Source organism: Pipistrellus kuhlii, unplaced genomic scaffold (assembly GCF_014108245.1).
Source record: "Pipistrellus kuhlii isolate mPipKuh1 unplaced genomic scaffold, mPipKuh1.p scaffold_m20_p_20, whole genome shotgun sequence".
NCBI classification, from domain to species: Eukaryota; Metazoa; Chordata; class Mammalia; order Chiroptera; family Vespertilionidae; genus Pipistrellus; species Pipistrellus kuhlii.
In genome coordinates, this window is record NW_023425516.1 from 13,965,091 (window position 1) to 13,977,913 (window position 12,823).

The following is a 12,823-nucleotide window of genomic DNA, read 5'->3' on the forward strand; positions in this document are numbered from 1 at the left end:
GACTCTGTCCTGACCGGGCCCCCTCCCCCAGCCTCAGCCCCTACAGCCACGACGAAGGCTGTCTGTCCAGCAGCCAGGACCACATCCCCCTGGCCGCCCTGCCCCTGCTGGCCACCTCCTCGCCCCAGTACCAGGAGGCGGTTGCCACGGTGATCCAGCGGGCCAACCTCGCCTACGGGGACTTCATCAAGTCCCAGGAGGGCGTGACCTTCCACGGGCAGGTGAGCCGTGGGGTCCGGCGGCGGGGTTGGGGTGGGGTGGGGCCTGCCTGGACCCCGGGCCCGGCCGTGACGGGCGCCCCGGTTCTCCCCGGCCTGCGTCTCAGCCCCGAGGCCCCTCTCCCTCTCTCCAGGTGTGCCTGATCGGGGACTGCGTGGGGGGCATCCTGGCCTTCGACGCCCTGTGCTACAGCAGCCAGCCGGTGTCCGAGAGCCAGAGCAGCAGCCGCAGGGGCAGCGTGGCCAGCGTGCAGGTACCGGGGACGGAAGCTGGGGGGCCAGGGGGGATGGGGGGCAGGGTTGTCCTCTCTCTGGCTTGTTGAGAGCCTGGCCGGGCAGGGGGCCTGCCGTCAGGAGGGACGGCCCGGAACGGGGGCAGGCCAGCCGCCTCCTGGCAGTGAGCCTGCGTGGGCTGTTCCAGGACACTGACCTGCTGTCCCCGGGCATCCTGGTGAACTCGTCGCACAGCGGCGGCGGCGGAGGCAGTGGCGGAGGAGGCGGCGGCGGAGGAGGCAGCGGCGGAGGAGGCAGTGGCGGAGGAGGCAGTGGCGGAGGAGGCGGCGGCGGAGGAGGCAGTGGCGGAGGAGGCGGTGGCGGAGGAGGCGGCGGCGGAGGAGGCAGTGGCGGAGGAGGCGGTGGCGGCGGCAGCAGCCTGGAGAGCAGCAGGCACCTGAGCCGCAGCAGCATCGACATCCCCCGTAGCAACGGCACCGAGGACCCCAAAAGGCAGCTGCCTCGCAAGAGGAGCGACTCGTCCACTTACGAGCTGGACACCATCCAGCAGCACCAGGCCTTCCTGTCCAGGTGGGCGGGGCCGGCGGGGGCTGGGGGTCAGGTCAGGAGGCCCACCGCCAGGGGTGGGGGCGGGGCCGATGTCAGGGTCCAGGGGGCCCCCCAGCCTCCCTGGGCCCGCAGCTCTTCCGCAGGAGAAAGGGGGGGGGGGGTAGGGTACAGTTGTGGTCCTGCCCGTGCTGAGGGCCATCCTGAGCCAGAGGGGACAGAGTGTCTGGGGGAAGGAAGCGGGGGCAGAACTGACCAGGGCAGGCTGGTCCCGGTCAAGGCCGTCCCAAAGGCAGTGGACCCCTTAGAGAGGTGGGACCCTCTGTCCTCAGAGGTGTCCCTGCAGCCCTGGGGCAGCTGCACAGGGGAGGCAGCACAGGGGTGCAGCCTCTTTGGGCCTGAGGACCCCTCAGGGGCCTCCTTCGGGAGCTGAGGGGGCCAGGCCAGCCCAGAGAAGGGCCTCAGTGTGACCTGGCGCCCCCACCCCACCCCCCCAGCCTCCACGCGAGCGTGCTGAGGAACGAGCCCGGCTCCCGCCGCTCCAGCAGCTCCACCATGCTGGACGGCACGGGGGCCCTGGGCCGGTTCGACTTCGAGGTCGCCGACCTCTTCCTCTTCGGGTGCCCGCTGGGGCTCGTCCTGGCCTTGAGGAAGACGGTCATCCCCAGCCTGGATGGTGAGAGCCCTGCGGGGTGCGGCGGGGCGGGTGACACAGGGTCTCCGAGGACCCCTGTCTGGAGGCCATGGTCACGTCCCAGGCCCCTTCCCGTATCGGCCTCTTTTCTTTTTTTTTTGTCCTCCGCATTTCTCCCATGCTCCTGTTCAGCAGCTCAGTCCCTGGCCCCTGTGTCCCATCACCTGCTGTTTCATTTCTTCTCTGAGTCTCTCTCTCTCCCTCCCTCCCCCCTCTCCCCGCCCCCTCAGAGTTGTGGTCCGGATAGGAAAGGGAGCCTTCCGGGGTCAGAGGGGGATAGACGCAGTCTCCCAGGCCCTAGGTCTTCCCAAAAAGGATGCAGCCAGGCACCCCCAAAGCCTTCCTGGCTCAGTGACCTCACAGCCCCGGAGCCGCCACAGCCACGCTGCTCCAGGGACCCTCCTCACGTCTACACGGACAAGGAGGCGGGACGTTCGGGCTGAGCGGTCTGTGAGCCGCGGTCCCTGCCCGGTGCCTGCCCCCAGGACCAGCCAGTGCGGCCCTGCCATCCTCACCGCAGGGCCCCTGTCACAGGCCCCAGGTCACGGGGGGGGAACAGGCTCAGCCAGGGTTAGACACTTGCCCTAGAGCAAGCGGACAGGGCCTGGCGTAGGGACAGTGGTGTTATGTGGAGGGTAATGTGGCAGAGCTACACGTGCTGATGGGAAAGACGCCAGCATTCTGTGTGCTCAATGAAGAAAAGGAAAAAAAAGCAAAGTTCAAAAAGTATAACCTACGTTCCTATCCATGTGTGTGATTTATTTTTACTTCTAAAATATATTTTATTGACTTTCTTACAGAGAGGAAGGGAGAGGGATAGAGAGTTAGAAACATCGATCAGCCGCCTCCTGCACACCTCCTCCTGGGGATGTGCCACCCACCAAGGTACATGCCCTTAGCCGGAATCGAACCCGGGACCTTTCAGTTGCAGGCCGACGCTCTATCCACTGAGCCACACCGGACAGGGCTCATGGTTGTGATTTAAAACTGAACACACATTACCGACAGCTTACACAGATTCCAACCTCTCCCCCCCACCCCCTCACCTCAACCACTCTTCGACAGTGGAGCATCCCTCTGAAACGTTTCATACGCCAGCCAACGTGGCATAAATCAGAGAGGCAATTACCATTAATTTATGTGGGACATTTTTGTGAGCGTTCCCAGACATGAAAATAACCTTCCGAGCGGTACCAAATACGCTTAATTACATCCAGTTTCTACAATAAGCATAACACCCTTCTGAGGTCTCCCGGTCTTCCGACAGCTTAGGGCACGACCCGCTAACAGCTGCGCAGAATAAACCGAGATAAAGCGCAGGTGCTCACCGTCAGCCCTGAGCTCTGGCGGCTGGGAGCTGCCGTGCTGGGGTGGTTGGTTCCCGGAGGGAGCTTGGCAGGGCTCCTCGGCTGCCTCTACAGCAGCTCGTGCAAAACAAACGCTAAGACCTGTCCAGGTGGTTCAGTCGGTTGGTGCGTCGTCCCGTACACCCAAAGGTTGCGGGTTCGATCCCCGGTCAGGGTACGCGCGGGAGGCAGCCAGTCAATGTTTCTTCCTCTTTCTCTCAAATAATAAAAGCCTATTCTCGGGTGAGGATTTACAGATGCTGAACCCTCTTTTCGAGTTTCTTTGTAAAAATGACAGTGTTCTTAGAGTTTTTTGATTTTTTTTTTTTTTTTTTTTTTTTTTTTTTACAGAGAGGAAGAGAAGAGGGATAGAGAATTAGAAACATCGATGAGAGAATCATTGATCAGCTGCCTCCTGCACACCCACTACTGGGGATGTGCCCACAGCCAAGGTACATGCCCTTGACCAGAATCGAACCTGGGACCTTTCAGTCCGCAGGCCGACGCTCTATCCACTGAGCCAAACTGGTTTTGGCATTGGAGTTTCTTTTGGTTAGCGAAATCAGGTACAGATGGTCCCCAACTTAGGATGGTGTGACTTTTGAATTTTTTCAACTTTGTGGTGGTGCAAAAGCGATCCCCGGTCAGTAGAAACTGAACTTCAAATTTTGGCTTCTGATATCCTCCCAGGCTAGCAGTATGTGGTATGGCACTCTCTCATGATGCCACGCGCTATAAAACAAGCTTCATGGAGACTATTTTGCCCAGCCACAGGCCAGACGGAGTGTTCTGAGCATGGTTGGGGGGGGGGGCCGGGCTAAGCCAGGATGGCCGGCAGGTGAGGTGCAGCAAATGCGTTTTCGACTGAAGATGCTTTCCACTTACAGTGCGTTCACTGGGACCTGACCTCATCACAAGTCGTAAGCCGAGGAGCGTCTGTATTAACAGGTCTTTCCTAACAGCAGAGGATGGATGCCTGTGCTTACATTCTGTGTGTGTGTGTGTGTGTGTGTGTGTGCGCGCGCGCGCGCGCTTACATTCTTACATCCATGTGAAGTGGTTGGACTTGCAGCCCATTCTGACAACCTAGGAGACATTTCCAGCCCCAGCAGGCAGGCGCCCTGCTCCACTAGGCATGCGTGAGAGGCTCCAGCCATGGGGCTCGGAGGTGGAAGGCAGCCTTCCATTGAAGCCTTTTCTCATATATTCTTGTATTTGAAAAAGTTTTTTACCATGGTTATTATAAATTTTCAGTTTTGTTGTTGTTGTTGTTAATCCTCACCCCAGGATTTTTAGAGTGTGGAAGGGAGGGAAGGGGAGAGAGAGAGAGAGAGAGAAAGAGAGAGAGAGAGAGAGCGCGCAACATCAGTGCGCACATATCCCTACGCAGGGGAGTAGAGGTGGGTGGAGGGGGCAGAGAGCAAACCCAAAACCCAGATGTGTACCCTTGACAGGGAATCGAACCCGCGATTCTTATGTCTAAGAACCAACACTCTAATTACTGAGAAAAAACTGCCAGGGCTAACTTTTCAATTAAAAAGAAAAGGTTAGCTGAAACTGGTGTGGCTCAGTAGATAGAGCGTCAGACTGCAGACTGAAGGGTCCCAGGTTTAATTCCGGTCAAGGGCATGTACCATGGTTGCGGGCACATCCCCAGTAGGGGGTGTGCAAGAAGCAGCTGATCAATGATTCTCTCTCATCAGTGTTTCTAACTATCTCTTCTCTCTTCCTCTCTATAAAAAAATCAATAAAATATATTTTAAAAAATAAAAAGAAAAGGTTAATAAAAGGAAAATAGTCCAAACAGATCCCAAATTCATAGGCACACTTTCAGGTTTTCCGTATCCGGACCACCAGCCCACCGGCCCTGCTGTAGACCCTGCTCAGTTCTGGACACCCCCCTCCCCAGCTCCAGGCCCCACCCAGTCCTAAGCCCCGCCCCATCTGGCTCCAGGCCCCGCCCTGTTTCTAAACCCCGCCCTGCTCCAGACCCCGCCTTCTTGGGGCGGAGCTGGCTGTCAGGCGACTCCGCCCCTTCCCGCCCCCAGTGTTCCAGCTGCGGCCCGCCTGCCAGCAAGTGTACAACCTGTTCCACCCCGCGGACCCGTCGGCCTCGCGTCTGGAGCCCCTGCTGGAGCGGCGATTCTTTGCCCTGCCGCCCTTCAGCATCCCCCGCTACCAGCGCTACCCGCTGGGGGACGGCTGCTCCACGCTGCTGGGTGAGGACCCCGCGGGCGGCCGGGTGCTGGGGGAGGGTGGTGGGTGGGTGCTCCAGGCCGGGGTGGGCCTGCTGTGCGGGGAAGGGCGGCCTACACTGAACACCTGGGAATCTGGGCATCTGTCTAGGAGAGGGCGCACCGCCCCCCGATCCCAGAGGCTCTCAGCCCCATGCCAGGGGCCCAGACAGGTCCCAACTGCCCGCCGAGGAGGGACTGAGGACCCGAGGGGCTCTGTGCTGAGCCCCCCGTGCCCAACCCAGATATGGGGGCGCAGGATGGGGGGGCACAGAGCAGGCAGGCCTGGGCAGGGAGTGAGTGTGCGAGCTGCCCTCCCAGGGACCGGCCCTGCCCCGCCCACCCACCCCCGCGTGTGCCCCGGTCGTCCTGTCACCTCAAGCCCCGTGTGTCTTGTGTCGGAGCCTGTCCAGACGGTCCACATGAGTGTCTGTTCTTGTCCTCTGTTCTCTCCCCGTCTGCCTCCAGTCGAGACCGTGCAGAGAAACCCCGAGCTGGTCCTGGAGGGCGGCCCCCTGACCCCCCTCCCCGGGGACGGCTTCCTGGAAACCAGTATCCCAGTTCCCGAGCTCACCTGGCAAGACGGGCCCCGCCCGAGCCCGAGCCCGAGCCCGAGCCCGGGCCCGGGCCTGTGCTGAGTGTGTGTAACCCCGTTCGTGATGTGTCTGCTTCCCTGGCTGACGCCGGCCGCAGGCTCCCTCCCGTGCTCCCGGCCACTCGGAGTCTGTGGGGCTGAGGTGGAAGGAGGGGGGCCCGGTGGGTCAGGTCCTGCAGAGCAGGTCCCAGTGCCCGCCCTCTGCACACCGGGGCCGAGCCAGGCGGGGGCCAAAGCCAAGGGGTCCTAGGAGCCCCGAGGGGGGAGCAGCTGCTCAGGGTCACCGAGTGCCAGTCCGAGTTCTCTTTCCACCAGCGTGAGGCTGGCAGGGCAGCCAGGAGGTGGGGTGAGGCCTCAAGCCCCCGGGACTCACCCGTTCCCCAGGGAGAAGCCTTCAGGCCCAGTGAGGGGCTGGATTCTCAGGCCTCACGCCTTCCCTCCCTGAGAAGGCCCGGGCACCTCCTGCACCCCATCCAGACATGGGTCCTTTAGCCAGCCCCTTACCCCAGCTCTGCCCTGCCCTGGGCCGGGCCCAGGTGAGCCTGGTTCAAGCCCTCCGCTCCTGCCTCGGTCAGTGTGGCCCTCGTGTGAGGGATGTATGTGAGGCCTCAGCGTAGGGCGTCCCTGGAAAGCCACCCCAGCCCCTGTTGTTAGCACCCCTCAAACCCAACTGCCATGGGCTGCGGGTGAGGCTGGGCTGGGCCCTGAAAGCTAAGAATGCTAGACTAGACCACGTCAGGGGCGGCGGGGCGGGGGGGGGGGGCAGAGATAAGAAGGATGCCCAGCGGGGGGTAGGGGCTGAGGGGGGGCGTGGCTGCATTGACTCCCTGCCCACTGTGTCTGTGTCGGTCCCCTGTCCATCCTGCCCTGGCCCTCCCTTCCTGCCTCAGCTCCGTGTCCTGTTCCCTCAGCCCTGAGCAGGCAGCCCTGGCACACTTAGGCCCTTCCTCGCTGCCAGCTCTGCTCGTCTGCCGCTGGAGGTGTCAGCCTTGCCTGGCATAGCCTGGCCCCCCCCAGCCCATGCTGGACCCACCCTCCCACCCTCCCTCCCTCCCTCTGCTCGGGGGCTGCAGGCGGGCGAGGCTTCTCTTACCCCCGGGTCTCTGGTCCCTGTCCACCTGCAGCCGAGGCGCTCCAGACCCACAACGCACTCTTCCAAGAGCACACGGCCCCCTCCTCGCCCGGCGCGGGCTCCAGCACCCGGGGCTTCCGCCGAGCCAGCGAGATCAGCATCGCCAGCCAGGTGTCCGGCATGGCTGAGAGCTACACCGTCTCCGGCATTGCCCAGAGTGAGTCCCCTCCCGCGCTGCCCCCTCTGTCCTGCAGGGGGCAGCGTGCGCCCCAGGGAACAGGTGGCAATGTCTGGACACAGCTGGGGAGAGGGTGAGCAGAGGCCAGGGGTGCTGCTGGACGCCCTGAAACGCTCAGGATGCCCCACAATGGAGCGGTCTGGCCCCAGGTGTCCGCGAGGACTCTGGCGGGAAGGAGGGGCGGAAGGGCCGGCCCCGGGGGCCGGTTCCTGGCGGTGGAGGTTGGCGGCACTGGCTCAGAGAACTGGGGGTCAGTGGGCCTGGTCCTAGCCCTTGTGGGGGGGAGGGTGGGGAGGTGGAGGAGGGTGCATGGAGTGTGGGGTGCTCCGTGAGGGAGGAAGCTAAGGGGGGTGTTTCTGGGCAAGTAAGGCGAGCCGGACAGGCGGGGGGCTGGCTGAGGAAGCCAGGGCGGTGAGGCCTCACCGTGGCCCCAGGGGGCAGAGGACATGGCGGCCTTTGCTCGGTGGCCCCTGCCCATCTCAGAAGACTCTCTGCAGCTGGGCGGAGTGCAGGTCACCCCTCTGCGTGCCCCCAGCCGCCGCCCTGCTACTCCCCTGCCCTCAGGCCGGCCGCCTGTCAGAGCCGGGGCCCTGGGCAGAGGCGGTGCCGTCCTGTGAGGAGGGCCCAGGGGCCTGGCATTCATCCTCCCAGCATCCTCCCCGGCCCTGAAGGCAGCGCTGAGGCCGCTCCCTCGTTCTCCTTCTCAGAGGCCCCCGTGCCGCTCAGCCACACCCCCAGCGTCAGGCGCCTGTCCCTGCTCGCCCTGCCCTCCCCACCCCCCTCCACCCCCGGGCCCCGCCCGCAGGCCCGGCGGGCGAACCCCCACCTCCCCGATCTGGACATCAGAGGAGGTACCGGGCGCTTCGCGCCCTCCACCCACACTCGCCGCCTCTCACGGGGTCACCGCTGTTTCCAGGCACCTGTCACCGCTGGGCTCCGCTCACTGCCCGCTGGGGCTTAACCGGGGAGCCAGGGGCCGGGCTGGGAGCACTCGGGCATCCAGGGAGTGGGGGCAGGAGCAGATGGAGTTGGGGGGACACACCCATGGAGCTGGGATGAAGGGGTGGGGGGCCAGGACTGTGGTCAGGCAGCTGGCAGAGGGCAGGGGGACCCCCTTTACTGAGTTACCTGGGCATTTCCTGCATGAGCCTCCTCTCTGTAGACAGGGTGGTCCCAGCCCCTAGTGGGAGTGGAGATTCGCTCGGCCAGTCTGACCTCACCAGCTCCCAGGGGCTGATGGGAAGCCTTTCACAGCCTGAGGCCTGGGGGGGACGGGGGCCAGGGAGAGTGGGGCCCAGGGGAGGGTCACCGGGGTCGGCCACAGGTCCAGGGATAGCGAGTCCTGCCTCCAAAGGCTCTTTCCCGCCCCCTCTGAGCCCACACCCCCTCCTGGGGGCCCCTGGGGCCCCGCCTGCTCGCCCCTGTCCTGGCCCCTGGCCCTCGCCCTGCTCCCGTTACCCAGCCTGGCAGGGGGACTCTCGCTTCGGCTGCTGCCCTTTCCCCGGTGGGAGGAGGGTCTCCGCCTTGGGACTGAGCCCGGACTGAGGGGTCGGGGGACCCTCTGGGGTCCCAGCCCCGTCACCGCCCCCGCCTCGTCCCGGCAGTTGCTGCGAAGTGGTGGGGCCAGAAGCGGATCGACTACGCCCTGTACTGCCCCGACGCCCTGACGGCCTTCCCCACCGTGGCCCTGCCGCACCTCTTCCACGCCAGCTACTGGGAATCCACCGACGTGGTCTCCTTCCTGCTGAGACAGGTACCGGCGCCACGGCCAGGCCCCAGGGGGCTGCTGACGAGGAGGGCGGCGGGCAGCTGCCCTCTGACCCCTGGGACAAGAGCAGGCCCAGAGCGTGGGCACTAGCGGGTTCGAAACCCCCAAACCCTCACAGCTTCCTACTTTTTTAGTGTTTTGTGTTTTTAGAATCCTCACCGGAGGATATTTTTCCACTGATTTTTAATATATTTTATTGATTTTTTTTACAGAGAGGAAGAGAGGGGTAGAGAGTTAGAAACATCGATGAGAGAGAATCATCAATCAGCTGCCTCTTGCACACCCCCCACTGGGAATGTGCCCGCAACCAAGGTACATGCCCTCGACCGGAATCGAACCTGGGACCTTTCAGTCCGCAGGCCGACACTCTATCCACTGAGCCAAACCGGTTTCGGCTCCACTGATTTTTAGAGAGAGAGGAAGGGAGAGGGAGAGACGGAGAGAAACACGGATGTGAGACAGACACATCGATTGGTTGCCTCCCGCATGCCCCCAACCAGGGCTGGGAGCCTGCAACTGAGGTACGTGACCTTGACCGTTATCGAACCCGGGACCCTTCAGTCCACAGGCCAATGCTCTACCCACTGAGCCAAACTGGCTAGGGCTATGCTGTTTTATAATTGATTTCAGGAGAGGAAGAGAGAGAGAAGCATCAATGATGAGAGAGAATCACTGATGGGTTGCCTGTTGCACACCCTCTACTGGGGATCAAGCTCGCAACCCGGGCATGTGCCCCGACCAGGATTGGAACCGTGACCTCCTGGTTCCTGGGTCCCTGAGCCACACCGGCTGGGCCACAGCTTCCTGCTTCCGGGCCCTGGAACAGGAGGCCCAGGCTCGAGCCTGCTCCGTGTGCCCTCTCCCTGCTCCCTCCCAGGTCATGAGGCACGACAACTCCAGCATCTTGGAGCTGGACGGCAAGGAGGTCTCGGTGTTCACACCCTCGAAGCCGAGAGAGAAGTGGCAGCGCAAGAGGACCCACGTGAAGCTGCGGGTGAGGGTCCCGGGGGCTCGGGCCCCGGCCTGTCGTCCTGTGGAATCCCCACAAGGAGACCCGTCTGACAGATGCAGTGACTGAGTTCCCGGAAGCGCGCTCTTTTACCCTCCCATCTGTGAGGCCGGAGCCAGGACCCCACTTTCCGGCGGGGAAGTGCAGCGGGCTCCCCCATTTCCCCATTTCCCCGTGGCTGAGCTGGACTTGAACCTGGGCTTTCTGGCCTTAAGCCCAGCTCCCCCCACACAGGCCCACGGGAGGCCTGAGCAGAGCCCTGGAGATACCAACCGCCTCTCCACGCCCCCCACCCTGACCCCGCCCTCCCCTCCCCGCCCCTTCCCAGAACGTGACAGCCAACCACCGGATCAATGACGCCGTCGCCAACGAGGACGGCCCGCAGGTGCTGGCGGGCCGGTTCATGTACGGGCCCCTGGACATGGTCACCCTGACGGGGGAGAAGGTGAGGACATTGGGGCGGGGGAGACGGCGGGAGCCCCTGCCTGCCGCCCTGTGGCCGGGGGTGGGGGTGGGAGGCCGGCGGCACGGCCCACTCCTGACCAGCCTGCCCGGCCCCAGGTGGACGTGCACATCATGACGCAGCCGCCCTCGGGGGAGTGGCTGTACCTGGACACGCTGGTGACCAACAGCAGCGGGCGCGTGTCCTACGCCATCCCTGAGACGCACCGCCTGGGCGTGGGCGTGTACCCCGTGAAGATGGTGGTCAGGTGCGCGCCTCGGTGGGGCGGGCGGGCGGGCGGGGGTGTCCTCCTCAGGGACCGGAGGGAGGGGCTGCGGTGAGTTCTGATGAGCCGCTCCCCTCCCTCCCTCCCAGGGGAGACCACACGTTTGCCGACAGCTACATCACCGTGCTTCCCCGAGGCACGGAGTTCGTGGTCTTCAGCATCGACGGCTCCTTTGCCGCCAGCGTGTCCATCATGGGCAGCGACCCCAAAGTGCGGGCTGGCGCCGTGGACGTGGTGCGGTGAGTGGGCCCGGGTGCCAGAGCAGGGGACGTTTGGCAGGGACCTTGAAGGTAGCACCGCCTCTTACTAGCTCTGTGACCTTCACTTGACCTCTTTTTACTTAATATATTTTACTTATTTATTTTTAAAATGTATTTTATTGATTTTTTACAGAGAGGAGGAGAGAGGGATAGAGAGTTAGAAACATCGATGAGAGAGAAACATCGATCAGCTGCCTCTTGCACACCCCCTACTGGGGATGTGCCCGCAACCAAGGTACATGCCCTTGACCGGAATCGAACCCGGGACCTCTCAGTCCGCAGGCCGATGCTCTGTCCACTAGACTAAACTGGTTTCGGCTTGACCTCTTTTTAAAAAAATGTTTTTTTTAATTGATTTCAGAGAGGAAGGGAGAGGGACAGAGATAGGAACATCAATGATGAGAGAGGATCATTGATTGGCTGCCTCCTGCATGCCCCACCCTGGGGATTGAGCCCTCAACCTGGCTGTGTGCCCTGACCAGGAACCGTGACCTCCTGGTTCATAGGTCGACGCTCAACCACCTAGCCACGTCAGCCCGGCTTCATTTGCCCTTTTTTTTTTTTTTTTTTTTAAATATACTTTTATTGATTTCAGAAAGGAAGGGAGAGGGAGCCATAGAAACATCAATGATGAGAGAATCATTGATTGGCTGCCTCCTACAGGCCCCTACTAGGGATCGAGCCCACAACCTGGGCACCTGCCCTTGGCCAGAATCAAACCCGGCAACCCTCAGTCCACAGGCTGCGCTCTATCCACTGAGCCGCACCAGCGAGGGCTTGTTGGGCCTCTTGGTGTTGGTGCTTCAGGCCCCTGGCTGGGAGGCGGCCCTCACAGACCAGGCGCTCTGTGGGACGGTGTGGCTTAGGCGTGGGTGCTACCCTGGGGCCGCCACCGTTGTTGTTACTGTTACTGTCGGAGCCGGCGCAGAGGTGCCCCCTCCCGTGGCTGGCCAGGTGGCAGGGTCCCGGAAGGGGCACGGGGTGGCTGTGGGACGCAGGCCTGCCCCTCGCTCCTCAGGCACTGGCAGGACCTGGGCTACCTCATCATCTACGTGACGGGCCGGCCCGACATGCAGAAGCAGCGGGTGGTGGCGTGGCTGGCCCAGCACAACTTCCCCCACGGCGTGGTGTCCTTCTGCGACGGCCTGGTGCACGACCCGCTGCGGCACAAGGCCAACTTCCTGAAGCTGCTCATCTCCGAGGTGGGGCGGGGCGGGCGGCGCGGGGCGGGGCGGCGCGGGGCGGGGCGGGCGGCGCGGGGCGGGCGGCGCGGGGGGGGGCGGGCGGGGGGAGGAGGAGCCGCCGTGCCCACACCCTCTCCCCCGCAGCTGCACCTGCGCGCCCACGCGGCCTACGGCTCCACCAAGGACGTGGTGGTCTACAGCTCCATCAGCCTGTCCCCCATGCAGATCTACATCGTGGGCCGGCCCACCAAGAAGCTGCAGCAGCAGTGCCAGGTGAGCGGGCGGGGGGAGAGCAGTGCCAGGTGAGCGGGCGGGGGGAGAGCAGTGCCAGGTGAGCGGGCGGGGGGGGGGGAGAGCAGTGCCAAAAGGGGTGAGCGGGCGGGGGAGTGGGAGAGCAGTGCAGGTGAAGCGGGCGGGGGGTAGCAGTCCAGGTGAGCGGGCGGGGGGGGGATGGGAAGTCAGTGCCAGGTGAGCGGGCGGGGGGGGGGAGCAGTGCCAGGTGAGGCGGGCGGGGGGAGCAGTGCCAGGTTGAGGAGGGCGGGGGGGAGAGCAGTGCCCGGTGAGCGGCGGGGGGGGGATAGCAGTGGCCAGTGGGCGGTGGGGGGGGGGAGAGCAGGCAGGTTGAGCGGCGGGGTGGGCGGGCGGGGGGAGAGCTAGTGCCAGGTGGAGCGGGTCGGGGGGGGGGAGGCGTAGAGCA

The 12,823-nt window shown here is 63.5% G+C and overlaps 1 protein-coding gene across 3 annotated transcripts in view; it reads left to right on the plus strand.

The window, feature by feature from the left end:
- Positions 1–12,823, plus strand: part of PITPNM2 (phosphatidylinositol transfer protein membrane associated 2) — a 93,462-nt gene that overhangs the window by 76,768 nt on the left and 3,871 nt on the right. Inside the window, exons 12-27 of one of the 3 annotated variants that reach the window (XM_045585551.1) lie at positions 32–221; positions 353–472; positions 640–718; positions 851–1,022; positions 1,496–1,674; positions 5,087–5,257; positions 5,741–5,887; positions 6,992–7,156; positions 7,885–8,028; positions 8,782–8,930; positions 9,823–9,939; positions 10,283–10,399; positions 10,516–10,664; positions 10,772–10,921; positions 11,961–12,144; positions 12,271–12,399. In XM_045585551.1, the coding sequence (XP_045441507.1) occupies positions 32–221; positions 353–472; positions 640–718; positions 851–1,022; positions 1,496–1,674; positions 5,087–5,257; positions 5,741–5,887; positions 6,992–7,156; positions 7,885–8,028; positions 8,782–8,930; positions 9,823–9,939; positions 10,283–10,399; positions 10,516–10,664; positions 10,772–10,921; positions 11,961–12,144; positions 12,271–12,399 (2,362 nt within the window). Of the gene's footprint in view, positions 1–31; positions 222–352; positions 473–639; positions 719–850; positions 1,023–1,495; positions 1,675–5,086; positions 5,258–5,740; positions 5,911–6,991; positions 7,157–7,884; positions 8,029–8,781; positions 8,931–9,822; positions 9,940–10,282; positions 10,400–10,515; positions 10,665–10,771; positions 10,922–11,960; positions 12,145–12,270; positions 12,400–12,823 lie in introns of those variants that run through there. The other 2 variants (XM_045585548.1, XM_045585549.1) reach the window with 2 other exon arrangements.